At 38.9% G+C, this 14,051-nt stretch overlaps 3 protein-coding genes across 4 annotated transcripts in view; 2 read left to right on the top strand and 1 right to left on the bottom strand.

The window, feature by feature from the left end:
- LOC119652754 (larval cuticle protein A3A-like) overlaps positions 1-11,568 on the top strand; it is an 89,737-nt gene extending 78,169 nt beyond the window's left edge. Inside the window, exons 1-2 of one of the 2 annotated variants that reach the window (XM_038057056.1) lie at positions 10,542-10,677; positions 10,843-11,568. In XM_038057056.1, the coding sequence (XP_037912984.1) occupies positions 10,666-10,677; positions 10,843-11,463 (633 nt within the window). In that variant the 5' untranslated portion in view covers positions 10,542-10,665 and the 3' untranslated portion in view covers positions 11,464-11,568. Of the gene's footprint in view, positions 1-10,541; positions 10,678-10,842 lie in introns of those variants that run through there. The other variant, XM_038057057.1, reaches the window with a different exon arrangement.
- Positions 1-14,051, top strand: part of LOC119652753 (larval cuticle protein A2B-like) — a 29,310-nt gene that overhangs the window by 9,959 nt on the left and 5,300 nt on the right. The gene's annotated exons all lie outside the window — the stretch shown is intronic.
- Positions 3,761-4,743, bottom strand: LOC119652759 (larval cuticle protein A2B-like). The gene is made up of 2 exons (XM_038057066.1): positions 4,645-4,743; positions 3,761-4,460 (listed from the first exon to the last, which is right to left on the bottom strand). Exons 1-2 carry the CDS (start codon positions 4,654-4,656, stop codon positions 3,858-3,860), a joined length of 615 nt encoding a protein of 204 aa, XP_037912994.1. The 5' UTR covers positions 4,657-4,743; the 3' UTR covers positions 3,761-3,857.

The raw sequence follows: 14,051 nt of genomic DNA, 5'->3' as shown, positions 1-14,051 counted from the left end.
CCCAAAAGCCGCAGTTTATTCTCAGCTGTGACTTAAAGTAGGTACCAGACGATAGTGTCATTCGCAAGGGTTTTCTTCCAACCTTGCCCCCAAATTCTGAATAATACCATATGAAACACTTGAGTCTCAAGCACCCAGAATACGACTGTCAACTCTCCACAGTGAGGTTCTCTCTTCATGGTTGGCAGCTCATATTGATAATTTGATTATTCCTCAAATCTTTTTGAAATCTCGGCATGTTGCATCAGTATCTATTTATATATGTCAGCGACAATAAGTATAATTCGATATTCTACCTATATAAGAGCAGTGAGGGTAAAAAATAATAAATGTTCCCTCGGAATTATAGAGCTTGTAGGAAACAGCACTGGCAATTAGTTTAACTACGCCTAAAGAAAAAAAAACTCAATATGTCTATCTATTATCATGTTATTTCTTTCAACAGTTTTGAGTGACAGGTTTGGCATGGCATCAAGTAAATGATCCTCGTATAGTGATGAGAAATATTTTTAACTACAATAAAAGATACGTTGGACAAATTTGTGGAAAACTTAGTGACCAAGGATACCTTCTTTGCCATCAAGTCGAGTAGAAAAAGAAACTTCCAACTTACCAGCTACTAAAGAAATTGAATGTTCTTAAAGTCTGCAAAAGAAAAACAAAAAATATTTACTGTAATAAATGGAGTGACCAGCTTATGCATTATATCAGTGAAAATGAATTCTTTGAGATTGTTATGTAGGCGTAAAGATGTATCCGATATGCGGGTAGGAACTTGCCATAAAATCGATAGTTTTAAGGTCACGGGAAAACACGGGAAAAAAACAAAATCTCACTGAAATTAAACCTTTCAACGTCAAATCATGGAACATAATTCCATTATTTGGTGTTTAACTGTTTCATAAAATCTTACCGAATTTTTGATGAAGTACATGAACAACATTTGGTTTGCTTTCTTCGGTGACAACTTGATGAGGAAATGCATTTTCTTATATTCAGAATTTTTCAAGTTCACGTTTTATTATAGCACCCCTTAGTTTCTCCAACTTTTTAATTCCCATCCCGACAATTACTTATGTAAAAAAAACCATTTTACTTCTCCTAAACTTTAAAATCTTTTTAAATATTAGCAAATTTTCTAGTATTCCGAAAACGATCGTTTATATTTTGATTTCACGTAGGCTTGCTCATGTGCAGATTAGTAAATGCATTTCAACGTTTGTTTATAGCTGGGGTGAAATGAATGGGAATTTTATTTTTCTAATGAGGCCGGTTCGAGGCATGGAGGTATCATACAAATTATAGATAAATTCAATGCAGTTTTTATTGTTGTCCCAGCTAACGAGAAATCTTTCAAGGTCTGGGCGGAAAAATTGGCGAGATATTGGCAGCTGATCAACGGCGAACCTGACTGACTTCAGGAAGGGCTTCTTATTCGTTATGGAAGGAGATTTAGAAGTTTTGTGATCATTTCTTTAACGGACCCATTCTCAAAAACTATTCAATCGAAAAATCTGAAAAAAATCATCAAGCTGCCTCTATATGGTGTCCAGGCCTCAAAATACTCTCCATATCTCTTTCGATATCTGCTCAAATTAAGTTAATGATGGTATATTACCATCCAAGAGCTATAAAAGGTTGTAGTAGTAGATAATATAATAGGAAGGATGTTATCTCCAAAATCAAAATTATACTCTTACTAACAAAGTTACAATAGCTCAAAGTTGACTTTGTCATGTAAATTTACTGCAATTAAATATCAATATCACCCTAAAGTGAGTAGTCTGACCTGCTAAGTGCATATACATAATGGGGTACGTACAAATGGGATAGTTCTGCAGTCAAATATACTCATAGCAAAAGCAAACAAAACCTTTCATACCTGAAGGGTCGAGCTTCCGGTTTCTGGACTTGTTTGGTTTGTGATGGCATACAGATCTTTAATACGTTTCAAGCTGATCTCAAATATTTTTTCCTTCTAATTTTGATACAATAGTTAACTCAATGGGGCGATATTTGAAAATTAACTAATTAACTTTAGGTTCATCCAAATATTTTATTTTAGGATTTTTGATAACATTTACTTTGTTCAAAAAATGGTACCAATAATAATTAACCTCGAAGGGGTATTTTTCCAAATTTTCGAAGATGTAAATTTTCGAAAACAAGTTATTTAAAGTTTCAGGACCCAAAAAAACCCTCTATTTATCATATTCCAATGTAATAAATACTTTATTCTAAATTTTTTAAAATTTTTTCTAAGAAGAGGTGTTCTTTATCCTCATGTAGCAAAAAGCACATATTGAACATGTAACCTTTTAAATAGAGGCTTTGATCCAAAATATTCACGTCAGCCCAAGCCGACTGGCCGATTTTGGTAATAATATCACACATGTTAGATATCGCCTTCAGTTTGTAGTTAAGTCCAAAATTAATAGACCATTAGCTTAATCCCAACTACAATTTTATTTTATTATGTATATATATATTTCGGGAGCAACTTACAAAGCTAGCTTTGTACTGATGAAGGGAGTAAGTTGCTCCCGAAATATATATATACATAATAAAATAAAATTGTAGTTGGGATTAAGCTAATGGTCTATTAATAATATCACATTTTCGCAGTCATTGATTGCCTTTTCTACGTTATCATTTTTAAGGTTTTGTGTAAAACAAAACCTTATTAAAATCGATTCACTATCTGTCTGTCTGTCTGTCACAGGTACTTTTCTCCAATACGGCTAAGCCGATACGAACGAAATTTGGTGGACAGATGAGAACTATGAAATCCCACGCATACAGTGAGTGGCATAAATTTAGGTGGGGTTTAAAGGGGGGCTCCCCATACATGCAAAGGGTGGATTTAAACAATTTTTCACCGGATATAGTCGCGTAGGGTATCAAATGAAAGGTCTCGATTAGTATATTAGTTTTGGCATGAACTGCTAAGTGTGCAAGTAAGGAGTCAAAATGTAACACTTAAAGTGAGACAGGACTGATATTCGGAAACTACCCAAACGAAAAAAATCAGGGTGGTGCGCTTAGCTGAAATCTAGGCCTCGAAATATGTCCCATTCTGATATCTGCTCAAATAAACTTACTAATACTATATTACCAACTTTTAGAAATTTACTGAAAAACCTCCCTTAAATTCATCCTAGGACTACCAAATTCGCAACAATATAGAGAACTACATTTTTCATACACTTGCCAACTTTCATGGAAATCTGATCATGAACGCCAAAGTTATAGCAGTTCAAACTTATCAATTTCGTCCGAATTTGTCGCATCCTAAGCCATATAAATAAGATGCTGACGTCATAATTAACAAGAATAATTGACATTCAAGTGAAATATTAAAATTCCACTCCTGCAGAATCTACATCTTAAATTTCTTTTGCTCGCTTACCATTGACTTCGATTTCAAAACGCAGTTCTTCTTTAGCTGACAACATTGATCCGAGATATTTTATTCGCTCAGTTCTGGGCAGGTTATTGAAGCTGGCAGCACTGTCAGCGTTATGCTTTATGCTCCTCACATAGGGAAATACACAAAACCTTTCATTTCTGAATTTTTTTCAATAACTGAGTGGTAAGTATTTTGGAATTACCCGGATTACCCGGATTATATTTTATTGGACAGTTTGTTAATAATTTTGCTAAATATAGGAATAATTAGCTAGAATCTTGCCTTACTATAATATTAGTTGCAATTACCAGTAAATACCTCAGTAATATACATGCATAATACAAGACGACATATATTTGCAAAACAGATTTTATTTAGTAAAATATTGGAAATTCCTTATAAAGGAGATCCATAATTTATAATATCACGGTCAATCAGAATCTTTTTCTTAATGAGCATAAGAAACAATTGGAGAAGAGAATGAGGTCTTAACGATAGCGTGTCCTGGGTAGGCAGCAACTGGGGCAGCAGCATAAGCAACTGGAGCTACAGCCTTGGCGACCAAAGGAGCACTGTATGCTACTGGGGCGATAGCCTTGGCGACGAGTGGGGCACTGTAAGCTACTGGAGCAACAGCTTTGGCGACAAGGGGAGCACTGTATGCTACTGGAGCAACGGCTTTGGCAACAACTGGAGCAACAGCCTTAGCAACAACAGCAGCTCCCAATGGTTGACGTTGAACAACAGCGTTGAATCCATTGACTGGGTCGGCAGTGTAGTCAACAATTCTCTTGTGTCCATCGGCATCGATCAAGGAGTACTGACCATGGACAACATCTCCGTCGCGAGATTCAATTTGGCTCTTTGAGTCTCCAGTCAAAGCATCTTGGACATCATAAGCAAAGTTGTATTGTGGATGTGGATCATATTCATCGACGGATTTGGCCAAGACTGGAGCAGCAGCGGCTACAACTGGAGCAGCACTGTACACTTGGGCGGCTGGCAAAAGTCCTGCATTGGCGACAGCAATGAAGGCGAGGGCAACTACGAACTGGAATTATGAAATTATAATAAATTAATAATTAGAAAATAAGATCGTCAGTATATTTCTAAATTAACATCGGTGTCAAACCGAACTGGGTATATCGTCTGCTCTCTGCCTTTGCAAACTTAAATTATTCAACTTGAATATTCTGATTATGGTACATTTTGTCTGTCTGTGGTCACATACTAACCTTGAATGCCATTTTGCGATTTTACTTTGTAATAAGTATGTTATGGATTTGAGAGGTTGATTTACACTGACTGCAATGGTAAAGCAAATCACGCTTTTATACGATTGTTTCGTCTGTCCCCAGTTGGACCTAAATTAAATACAATATGGAAACACTTTTGCATATTTCGTGTGCTCCTCCCAAGCCATTCGAATGATTGCATCCTTATTTTTTCAATTAAATGTATTTTTTTTGGAACCAGTATATGATCATTCCAGTTTTTGGATGCAAGTTTATATAATTATTTGAGAGGATGATTTTTAAAATATTAGATAAAGTTATAAAATATTCAAATAGCAATTTGAATGATTTCGAAATTGTATGTAGAATCAAAGGTCACTCCTTACACCTTATATATGTATTGTAGAACAGAAGACAAAATATAGAGGATTATTAATTGAAAACTAATATAGAAAAGTAGAAATAGTAATCAATATACTCATCTTATATTATTTTATGTCGATTTAAAAATATTAAATATCGTGATTATTCTGCTGGGGAGATTAATTGCACTATGTTCATCGCAAGTGGAAAAATAAGCTGGGGATGCGAAAGAAAATGCATCAATGCATTGTCTTGATGTTTCTGAAATAAACCACAGTTACCCTGTTATGTAAATAATTTAGCCTGTAGTAATATCTTATAAAATTCAGCATCCGCTTGATAGTGTCTTTGCTAGCCAGGTCGCGAAGATTCCCTTATATGTCATTAACAAAGATTAAGTGCCCCAACTTCGACGCATCAAAAATTGCACCGAAGTGGTCCTGAAAGCCAAATCATTTACCGATATCGCGATGTACGGATAAACTCGCATGAATTATGTACAAGACTCCACTGCGCTCGCACGATTAGTGTCAGAAAGGATCATTAGCGCCGAATACTCGCTAACTCGGATCCTGAGGTCGTCCACAACAAAATGTAGCCTCATTTGACATCTCCTTCCGTCACAGCTATTAGTGAAGCTGATGTGAATGCCCCTCCCTCGTATATCATTTCATGACCAAACGGAGGTGCTTTTTCTAGTGATTGTAAAGTTTCACCGGAAATAATGATGAAGGAGAGTAGTGAAGTCAGTTTAAATGTACTTGAAGCAGGCTTGAAGAAGACGGTTTTTATACCACATATAATCGTCGTGAATTCAGCAAAAGGAAATACTGCCACTTAAGGTCTCTTCATATTTAAATCTTGGAAAAGGATTTCTCCAAATTAAGACACATCAATGGCAGCAAAAAGTAAGAGCACAACGGTATATAGAGTATACTTCAAAAATGTAAACCTGCTAAAGTTGAAAAGCTTCTCCAAGCCCCGATTGTCTATCTGTGAGAGGAAGAGAAGAATTTTGGACTAGCAAGGAACGCAGGAGTTTGTTGGCGCAATGGTTGAAAGGGTTGGGTGTACTCTTACAAATCGGGAAACCATCCTAAACTCTATCAAACCACAGAAAGTTATATCGCTCGAATAACTACTCTCTGACATAGTAGAGCCACGGAAAACAAATGCTAAGCGGCAACATCTTAAAAAGTATTAATATAGAATCCCAGAACGGAAGCAGACAGGCACTTGCACAAATTCAGGACAATGATTTCGCAAGGAACGTCGCTTACTGAAGCACTCCGTCACTTTGACTGTGTACCAAAGGAAGTAAGGTACGGTGCAAGCCGGAAGGTGCATATACTGACTGATCCCAAAGATGGAGTTTTCCTGATTGGCAGTCAAGGTTAAATTAATTATCACGTCACGCAGTTCATCATCGCAAGGTTGTTCCCTCAGCAAGGGAAGGGCACTGACGACTTTCAGACATCTCTTGATATGGTGGCACTACCCAATAGAAAGGAGCTGCTAGTAATCTACTGTATAAAGGATGAACAAATCGAATGAAGTTCTCACACCCGTGATGAAGTCTAGATCGGACATGCTCGCTGAGTGTCTGAGGAGACATTTTCGGCACATTAAAAACAGATACTACTACTTATGCCTAGTGAACTTCTAGGTGAATTATTCTTCTATATGCCCATATGTCCCTTAAACACTACAAGAAAGTGTTAATCTACGGCAGATTGCACTTTCAGATAAGGGCTTCTGTAAAGTCAGATCAACCATTAATGACATCGAATAGTTACTAGCTTGGCTGAAAATGCGATTTTCAAAAGGAGTAGCAGCAGCAAATATTTCGCGTTTATGAACCTGGATACAGAAAGTGAAGCCAATTCAATTCATTAAAAATACAGCAGTCTCCCGCCTATCTTGTCGACATTATCATCTGTTACTTAGATTCGAGCAGCACGTAGAGCATATCGGAGGCAAAGCATTCGAAATGAGTTTAACTCTAGGGAAGTTGATATCGCAGATAAAAAAGCCAAAATAAGATCTATATGGACTATAAGTTGGTAGTAACAGCAATGGGAACGCTCATGAAAGGATCGATAAAAATGCAGGCTGATTGTTGTCATCCGGGGTTGTTGGAGAGAAAGTATTGGAAGGTCTATTCTAACCTCACCTAGTTTCTCGAGGTACCACTCTAGGTTTAAACTGGACACTTTATCTACTTGACCAAACTGTGATGGGATCCGTGAGAACCTAGCGACAAGCAGTAAAACTTTTTAAAGAAGACACGAAAAGTGACGTAAGAACCATCAAATATTGAGCTGAAAGGGCGCAAGACAGGACCACATATATAGAGAACAGTTGCGCTAGATACTATGGTTCAGAGGTAGATTAAATTAAATTCGATTATGAAGCAGAAGGATTTTATGGGTGAAAAGCAATGCGTCGATCAAAAAAAATGTCAGCTACTTCTTCGAACTATTTAAATCCCTCAGTTTTAACCAGGGCGCTTTCACTGGCATTGATTTTATCATTTTCACTGACGTTGGCCATCAGAAACTCATTTTTATGTAGATTGCAACACATAACGTGTTCATTCTACGTTTAGGCAGCTTTGTTTTGAGATTTTAGGAAGTCGAATGTTATTTCACTGACTTGCTGAATCAGAGTGTTGGCTTCCAACACTTTTCTTACTACAATTCAGTTACAATGTAGTTAGGTCTTGTTTCTTTCTCAGATTTCGTCCGCTTACTTGCCCCTCCAAATGTCGACTAGTGAAAACGCTATGAAATGGTGGTGGAAAAATCATGAATACTGTAATCTTAAAAGTAACACAGATCCAACATCATCGTTATCAATGATACCAAAATTCATATTACGTTTTTAGTTCCGGTACAGCCTAGCTCCAATGAATGAATGGAGTGCTTTTACGCAAGACGCTTATTTCTCTCTTATTTGTTGTATTTTCCAGTGCATCCGCCCGCACAGGGGCTGCATACAGTGGGATCGAGTAGACCACCCTTGAAATAAGGAGTCGATGGCTCGGCCTTTGGCCACCATATTTGGTAACACTCTCGCAATCAGTACACTAATACTATATGCCTTGGTTGCTGCACACACCACATGTGATTTGAAGTTTAGCCTTTGGGCTTTGAATGAATGGTTTTTGTTCCAACTTTGATCTTCATGGACGTGCACTTCTTCCGCTTGGTAATAAGTTCTACTCCCGTCTTATGTTCTGCGAGAAGTAGACATTAAGTATGACATTAAGTCCTGGTTAGAGAATGCTTTCTAACCAAGGCTTAATGTCACAGACTGCTCCATTAGCATCAAGCTTAACTTCGTCCAGAAGACGTGCAACAACCGCCACACCAATGTTGTCCACGAAACCAATAGACGCCACGCCAATAGAGAGATCTAGTGTCAGTACTCCGTTATACATAATAATCCACAAGAGTGGACCTAAGACGGACGTTTGAGGAAATCTTACATCTCGTTTGATATAATTTCATTCCTTCATTTGATTTGCAGCACAGACGCTTATCGATTAAGAATTGGGCAACGATACGCACAAGGTACTTCGGCCCGCCTAAGTTGGGGACTCAAGTATTTTGCTCCATCTTGCAGAATTGAAGACGTTCTGCACATCGAATGTGGTCACTGCACAACATTTCTCTCCGTCAAGTGCGGCTTTAGCTGTGCTAGCCAGCAGCCTGACTGCATCCGTCGTTGACCTTGTCTTTCGAAAACCGAATTGATTCTCATAGAGAACTCCTTCCTTTTCGGCAATTGGAAGTAATCTGTTACAGATTATTCATTCAAATAATTTGCAAGTATTATTTAGAAGCCACATCAGTCAGTCCGTCTGTCTGTCACACGCACTTTTTTCAAAAGCGACTATATCGTTTGACATGAAATTTGATAAAAGGGTGGGAACTGTGAACGCCCAGATATGCAGTGAGTTACATCTTTCTATGTTAAGATTAAGGAGGTGGGGGGAGGTCTTCATATATGAAAAAGAGGATGTACATTTTTTTTTACCGAATATAGCCAATGAAAGGTCCTGATTAGTACTTTTCGATGCCAGTCTTAGTTTTGACATTTGTTCGAAAGGCGAGGAGTGCGATAGATCGAAAGTGATGATTTCTTTAAAGAACCCATTCTCAGAAATTATCCAACTGAAAAATCTGCAAACAAAAATCATGAAAGTACCTCTATAAGGTGTCCAGGCCCCAAAATACTCTCAATATCTATATCTACTCAAATTAAGATAATATTAGCATGCTACCATATTTTTAGAGAAATTGACCAAAACCCCCCTTAAGTTTGTCCTAAAGTTTATCCTAAAAAGAGTTATGCAGTAATATAGATTATACATTACGGGCTACGTACAAGTATAATAGTTCTGCACTCAAATATACTCACATAAGAAAGGAACAAAACCTCTTATACATGAAGCGCCGGGCTTCGGGCTTCGTACCTGAGGCACTAGTCTGAAAGACTACCATCCACCCCCTCGATCGTCCATAAACAGTCTCGCTTTCATTCTAGTTCTTGTTTTCCTTAATTATGCTCGTAAGTTGTATCCTACAGAGAACCAAAACTCATGGCATATAAAAATTGTGTATAATAAAAGTAAAACGCCCAATTTGGCAGCCAAAATTACGTAAAGGAAGTGATCCAAGTCTTTCCAAAATTAACCAAAGACGATTGTCCTCTATCTTTTGTCCATCGCCACCTGTGCTCCGTCCTCTGTCCCATCCTCTGTCTTCTGTCATCTGATTAACATTTTTAAAACGATCTTTCAGTTTCTTCTGGAATGAAATCTAATCCTGAAAGTCTGCTCTTTTTTAACTCCTCAAAACCTAGTTTGATTGAATTCATTAGAATATTAGTCAGTCATCTTTATTATATTATTTTACGTGCGTATATGCACGTTCAACCGATCAGAATCTTGAAATTACCACAATCACGTTTATCTTTGGGTAATAATATCTAGAATCTAGGTTGGCACAATATATTTCTATGTGATATAGAGTTATGAATATTTCATTAATGAACAGAGGCTAATCATATCCAACGTGCTTTTAAATGTCAAGTTGAACACCGTGTCCGATATTCAAAGAAAATGATTTATTTAGGGGAAACGCCTATTACTTACACTTTATAAATTGGCTGTAATTAGTAAGGTACCCACCGGAAGTGCTGACTAAATGGGCTACCATGAAAAAAATTAAACTTCCAAGTCATAAATTGTATGAATTCTTTTCATTAATAAATTTGTTAAATAAATTAATACTCGACACGTAATACACAATAACTGTTAACAAAACTTCAGTCCCAACCGCACACCCCCTGGGTTTCCTCAATGCCCTTTGGAAACTGCATTTGCTACTTATTCTTTTCATTTATGCCGAATTCACCGGCTACTTGCAATTTCTACATGAAAACATGAAATTTTCACCTTGATAATTCCCACTGTGCACTTAATATTTGGAGAATATGCCAGCCTCAGACCTACGTGCGTACGAATATGCCATTCCATCGCCCCAAAACCCTAAATGGACGACCATATAAAAGCTCAAGCCGGTGGACCGTTGAAGTCAGTTCAAGTTTAACATTCATTTATAAAACTTATTACATAAGTAAAATCGCAAAATGTCATTCAAGGTTAGTATACAAATCGAGCCAATTAAGGTGTACGACAATTGGAATATTCATGTGGTACACGTTACCTGCCGTTACGAACGGAACTTCTTGTGATTTTTTAGCCGGTCCTCCAAAAGTATCGGAGTTTTTCTTGAATACTAATTCACTATAACTTCATGATTTCAGTTTGTTGTTGCTCTTGCCTTTGTTGCTGTCGCCAATGCAGGACTTTTGCCAGCCGCTCAAGTATACAGTGCTGCTCCCGTTGTAGCCGCTGCTGCTCCAGTCTTGGCCAAATCCGTCGATGAATATGATCCACATCCACAATACAACTTCGCTTATGATGTCCAAGATGCTTTGACTGGAGACTCAAAGAGCCAAGTTGAATCTCGTGATGGAGATGTTGTCCATGGTCAGTACTCCTTGATCGATGCCGATGGACACAAGAGAATTGTTGACTACACTGCTGACCCAGTCAATGGATTCAACGCTGTCGTTCAACGTCAACCATTGGGAACTGCTGTTGTTGCCAAAGCCGTTGCTCCAGTAGCATACAGTGCTCCTCTTGTGGCCAAAGCTGTCGCCCCAGTAGCATACAGCGCTCCCCTTGTCGCCAAGGCCGTCGCCCCAGTAGCATACAGTGCTCCCCTTGTCGCCAAGGCTGTCGCTCCAGTAGCATACAGTGCTCCTTTGGTCGCCAAGGCTGTAGCTCCAGTTGCTTATGCTGCTGCCCCAGTTGCTGCCTACCCAGGACACGCTATCGTTAAGACCTCATTCTCTTCTCCAATTGTTTCTTATGCTCATTAAGAAAAAGGAATATGATTGACCGTGATACCATAATTTATTGACCTCCTTTATAAGGAATTTGCACCATTTTAATAAACTTTACTTGTTTTGCACAAAAAATTCAAAGCAGGGTTGTTAATTTTATTCCTAATATATAGAACGATAAGAACATATTATACCAAAGAGTGAATTCAGAAGATATACCTGTCAGCCTTAATGTTGGTACATTATTTATGGCTTAATCGCACCAGTTTTCTGTACTATCTACGCATTCAATTGCTTCACCAGAATAAGCCCAAACGGTGCGAGGCCTCATTTTCACTTAGTCTTAGAAATATTTACTTTTTGTAAAAACTACTTGGGAAAAAACGAGTACCACGAAATCAATGTAATCGAAACCAACCAGAGGTAAGACTTACAACACCCAGAGGTAAGAAAATTATAAAGTTCTATCACTAACGACTCTCAAGTGAAAGTGAATTCCAAGGCAAATGGCTTACTATCCCTTGGAAATGAAAGTCATTGCTGACAAAGCACATTAATCACACTCACCTGACATCGTTGACGAGTTCTTACTGAGAAATCCTGAATCCAGAGTTTGGTCGACACTACAAACTGTATATTGTAGGAACGTCGGTAGGACATGCAAAACTAAATATTGGTTTCAAAAGCTACCTCCATCGCGTACACGGACGATATGGTAATATGATTTCATTACACTGCTCCCCCTTGTTATCCATGAAATTATAATATAATTATTAAATCACAATATTTTTTCAATTATTTATTAAATTATTATAAACTACCAAATCTGAAATTTTATTACTCCATTTTCAAATTTCGTCGTCAAAAATGTTTTTCCGATGTCATGGGCACCACGATTCACACCTGCGCGCGTCCGTACAAGTTGCACGCTCCGCCACAACACTGAACCTCCCTCAACCTGGCTCAAACCTGCCTCAACCTGGCTTCCGCAAGTCAAAATGACGCGTCGCACGCCTCTTCTCCTAATTGCGCTTTGTTGCTGGACGAAAGGCTTTAGTTGAGCCAAGGAGACCCGTTTGACCGTGCCTCGAAGTTAAGGCCATAATGCTGTCGGCCTCGCTCGAGGACTTCGAAAGGGCCAGGATTGGAGATCCCTAGGCACGTCAGCCACGCTTGGATACCGTCTGGGAACCTCACAATCAGACGGGAGTCTCTGGTTTTCAACCCAGACATGAAGGCATCAACTATCGCCTTGGCCAAAAAACGACGATAGATGTTTAACATGCCTAAGAACCTTCTGAGATCCTTAACAGTTTATAGAAACGGGAAGCTCGAAATAGCTTGCACCTTGACTTGGGCCGGTTGGATGCCTTTAGGGGTAATCAGGTGGCCGAAGAATCTTACCTGCGATTGTAGGGATTTGCACTTTTCAGCATGAAGTACTAGATTGACCTCAAGGAGACGTTGAGATGTTGAGAAATGCACTCGAGGTGTTCTAAATGCTCCGACTCAAAGGAAAACGTGACCAAAGCACCATCCAAATATACGAAACAGAAGTGAAGCTTTCGCAGTGCAGAGTGAATGAATCTCTGAAAGGTTTGTGCCGCGCTATACAGTCTAAAAGTCGTCCCCTCAATTCATTTCATCCTCTGTGGTGACTTTAATCTTCCCATGCTCTCCTGGCCCATTACTCCTGGCCTGACCTCCCTCCTTAATAACTCCACCCACCCTTTCCTTCCTCTATCTACTTTCATGTACACTTGTACGCTCTCCAGTTTAACCTTTTTATAAACCACATAGATCGCACTCTTGACCTTGTCCTGTCTAACTCTCCAGTGCGGTGTCTTTCCTAATCCGTCTTATGTTGCCCCTGACGCCCATCATCCTGCCCTGGCGACAATCAAATGCGTTTCCCTCCTCTATCCATTTACACGTGACCAAGCATTCAACACCTTTATCTGATCCTGATGAGGAGGCTCTACTAAGTGCGTATGCTCTTACCCCGTTTGGTTCACCACTGAAGTCCACAAAAAACACACTGCGAGGAAAAAGTTCCTGTCTTCTACAACCCTTGCTGATTTATTTTTTTCAAATCTCCACGTTCCTCGGTCAAATCCTTAATACGTAAATCCAGAAACGAATATTTGACCACTTTTGAAGACTCACTAAAACACGGAAACCCCCAAACTTTTCTGGTCCCACATTCGCAACTCCCGCTGCCCTGCCTAGTTATCCCTTCCTTCCATTAAGTTCACTGGTTCCTCACCTAACTTCCCCCAACTATCTTATGATTCACTCTGCCGCTACTTTTCCTCATTCTATGTACCTCCTTATTCCTCCAAATCTCTCCCGATACTGGATCTAGCCTGCCCCGCATCGCCTACCGTTCCTCTTCTTACCCCTCTTCTTATCGAGTACCTCATTGGTAAACTTGATGACAATGTCGGACCGGGCTACGATGATCTTCCAAACCTCTTTTTACTCAAAACTGGTTAGTCCATCTCCCTTCCCCTATCTCTTATCTTCAACAAAAGCCTCGAAGAGAATCATTTTACCGGCTTGTAGAAACAGACTCTCATCATCCCCATACACAAAAGTGGCGATCGTACGCTTGCCGAGAATTA

Source organism: Hermetia illucens, chromosome 3 (assembly GCF_905115235.1).
Source record: "Hermetia illucens chromosome 3, iHerIll2.2.curated.20191125, whole genome shotgun sequence".
Classification (NCBI taxonomy): Eukaryota; Metazoa; Arthropoda; class Insecta; order Diptera; family Stratiomyidae; genus Hermetia; species Hermetia illucens.
The sequence above is the reverse complement of the archived record's forward strand: the minus strand, read 5'-3'. Positions and strand labels throughout refer to the sequence as shown.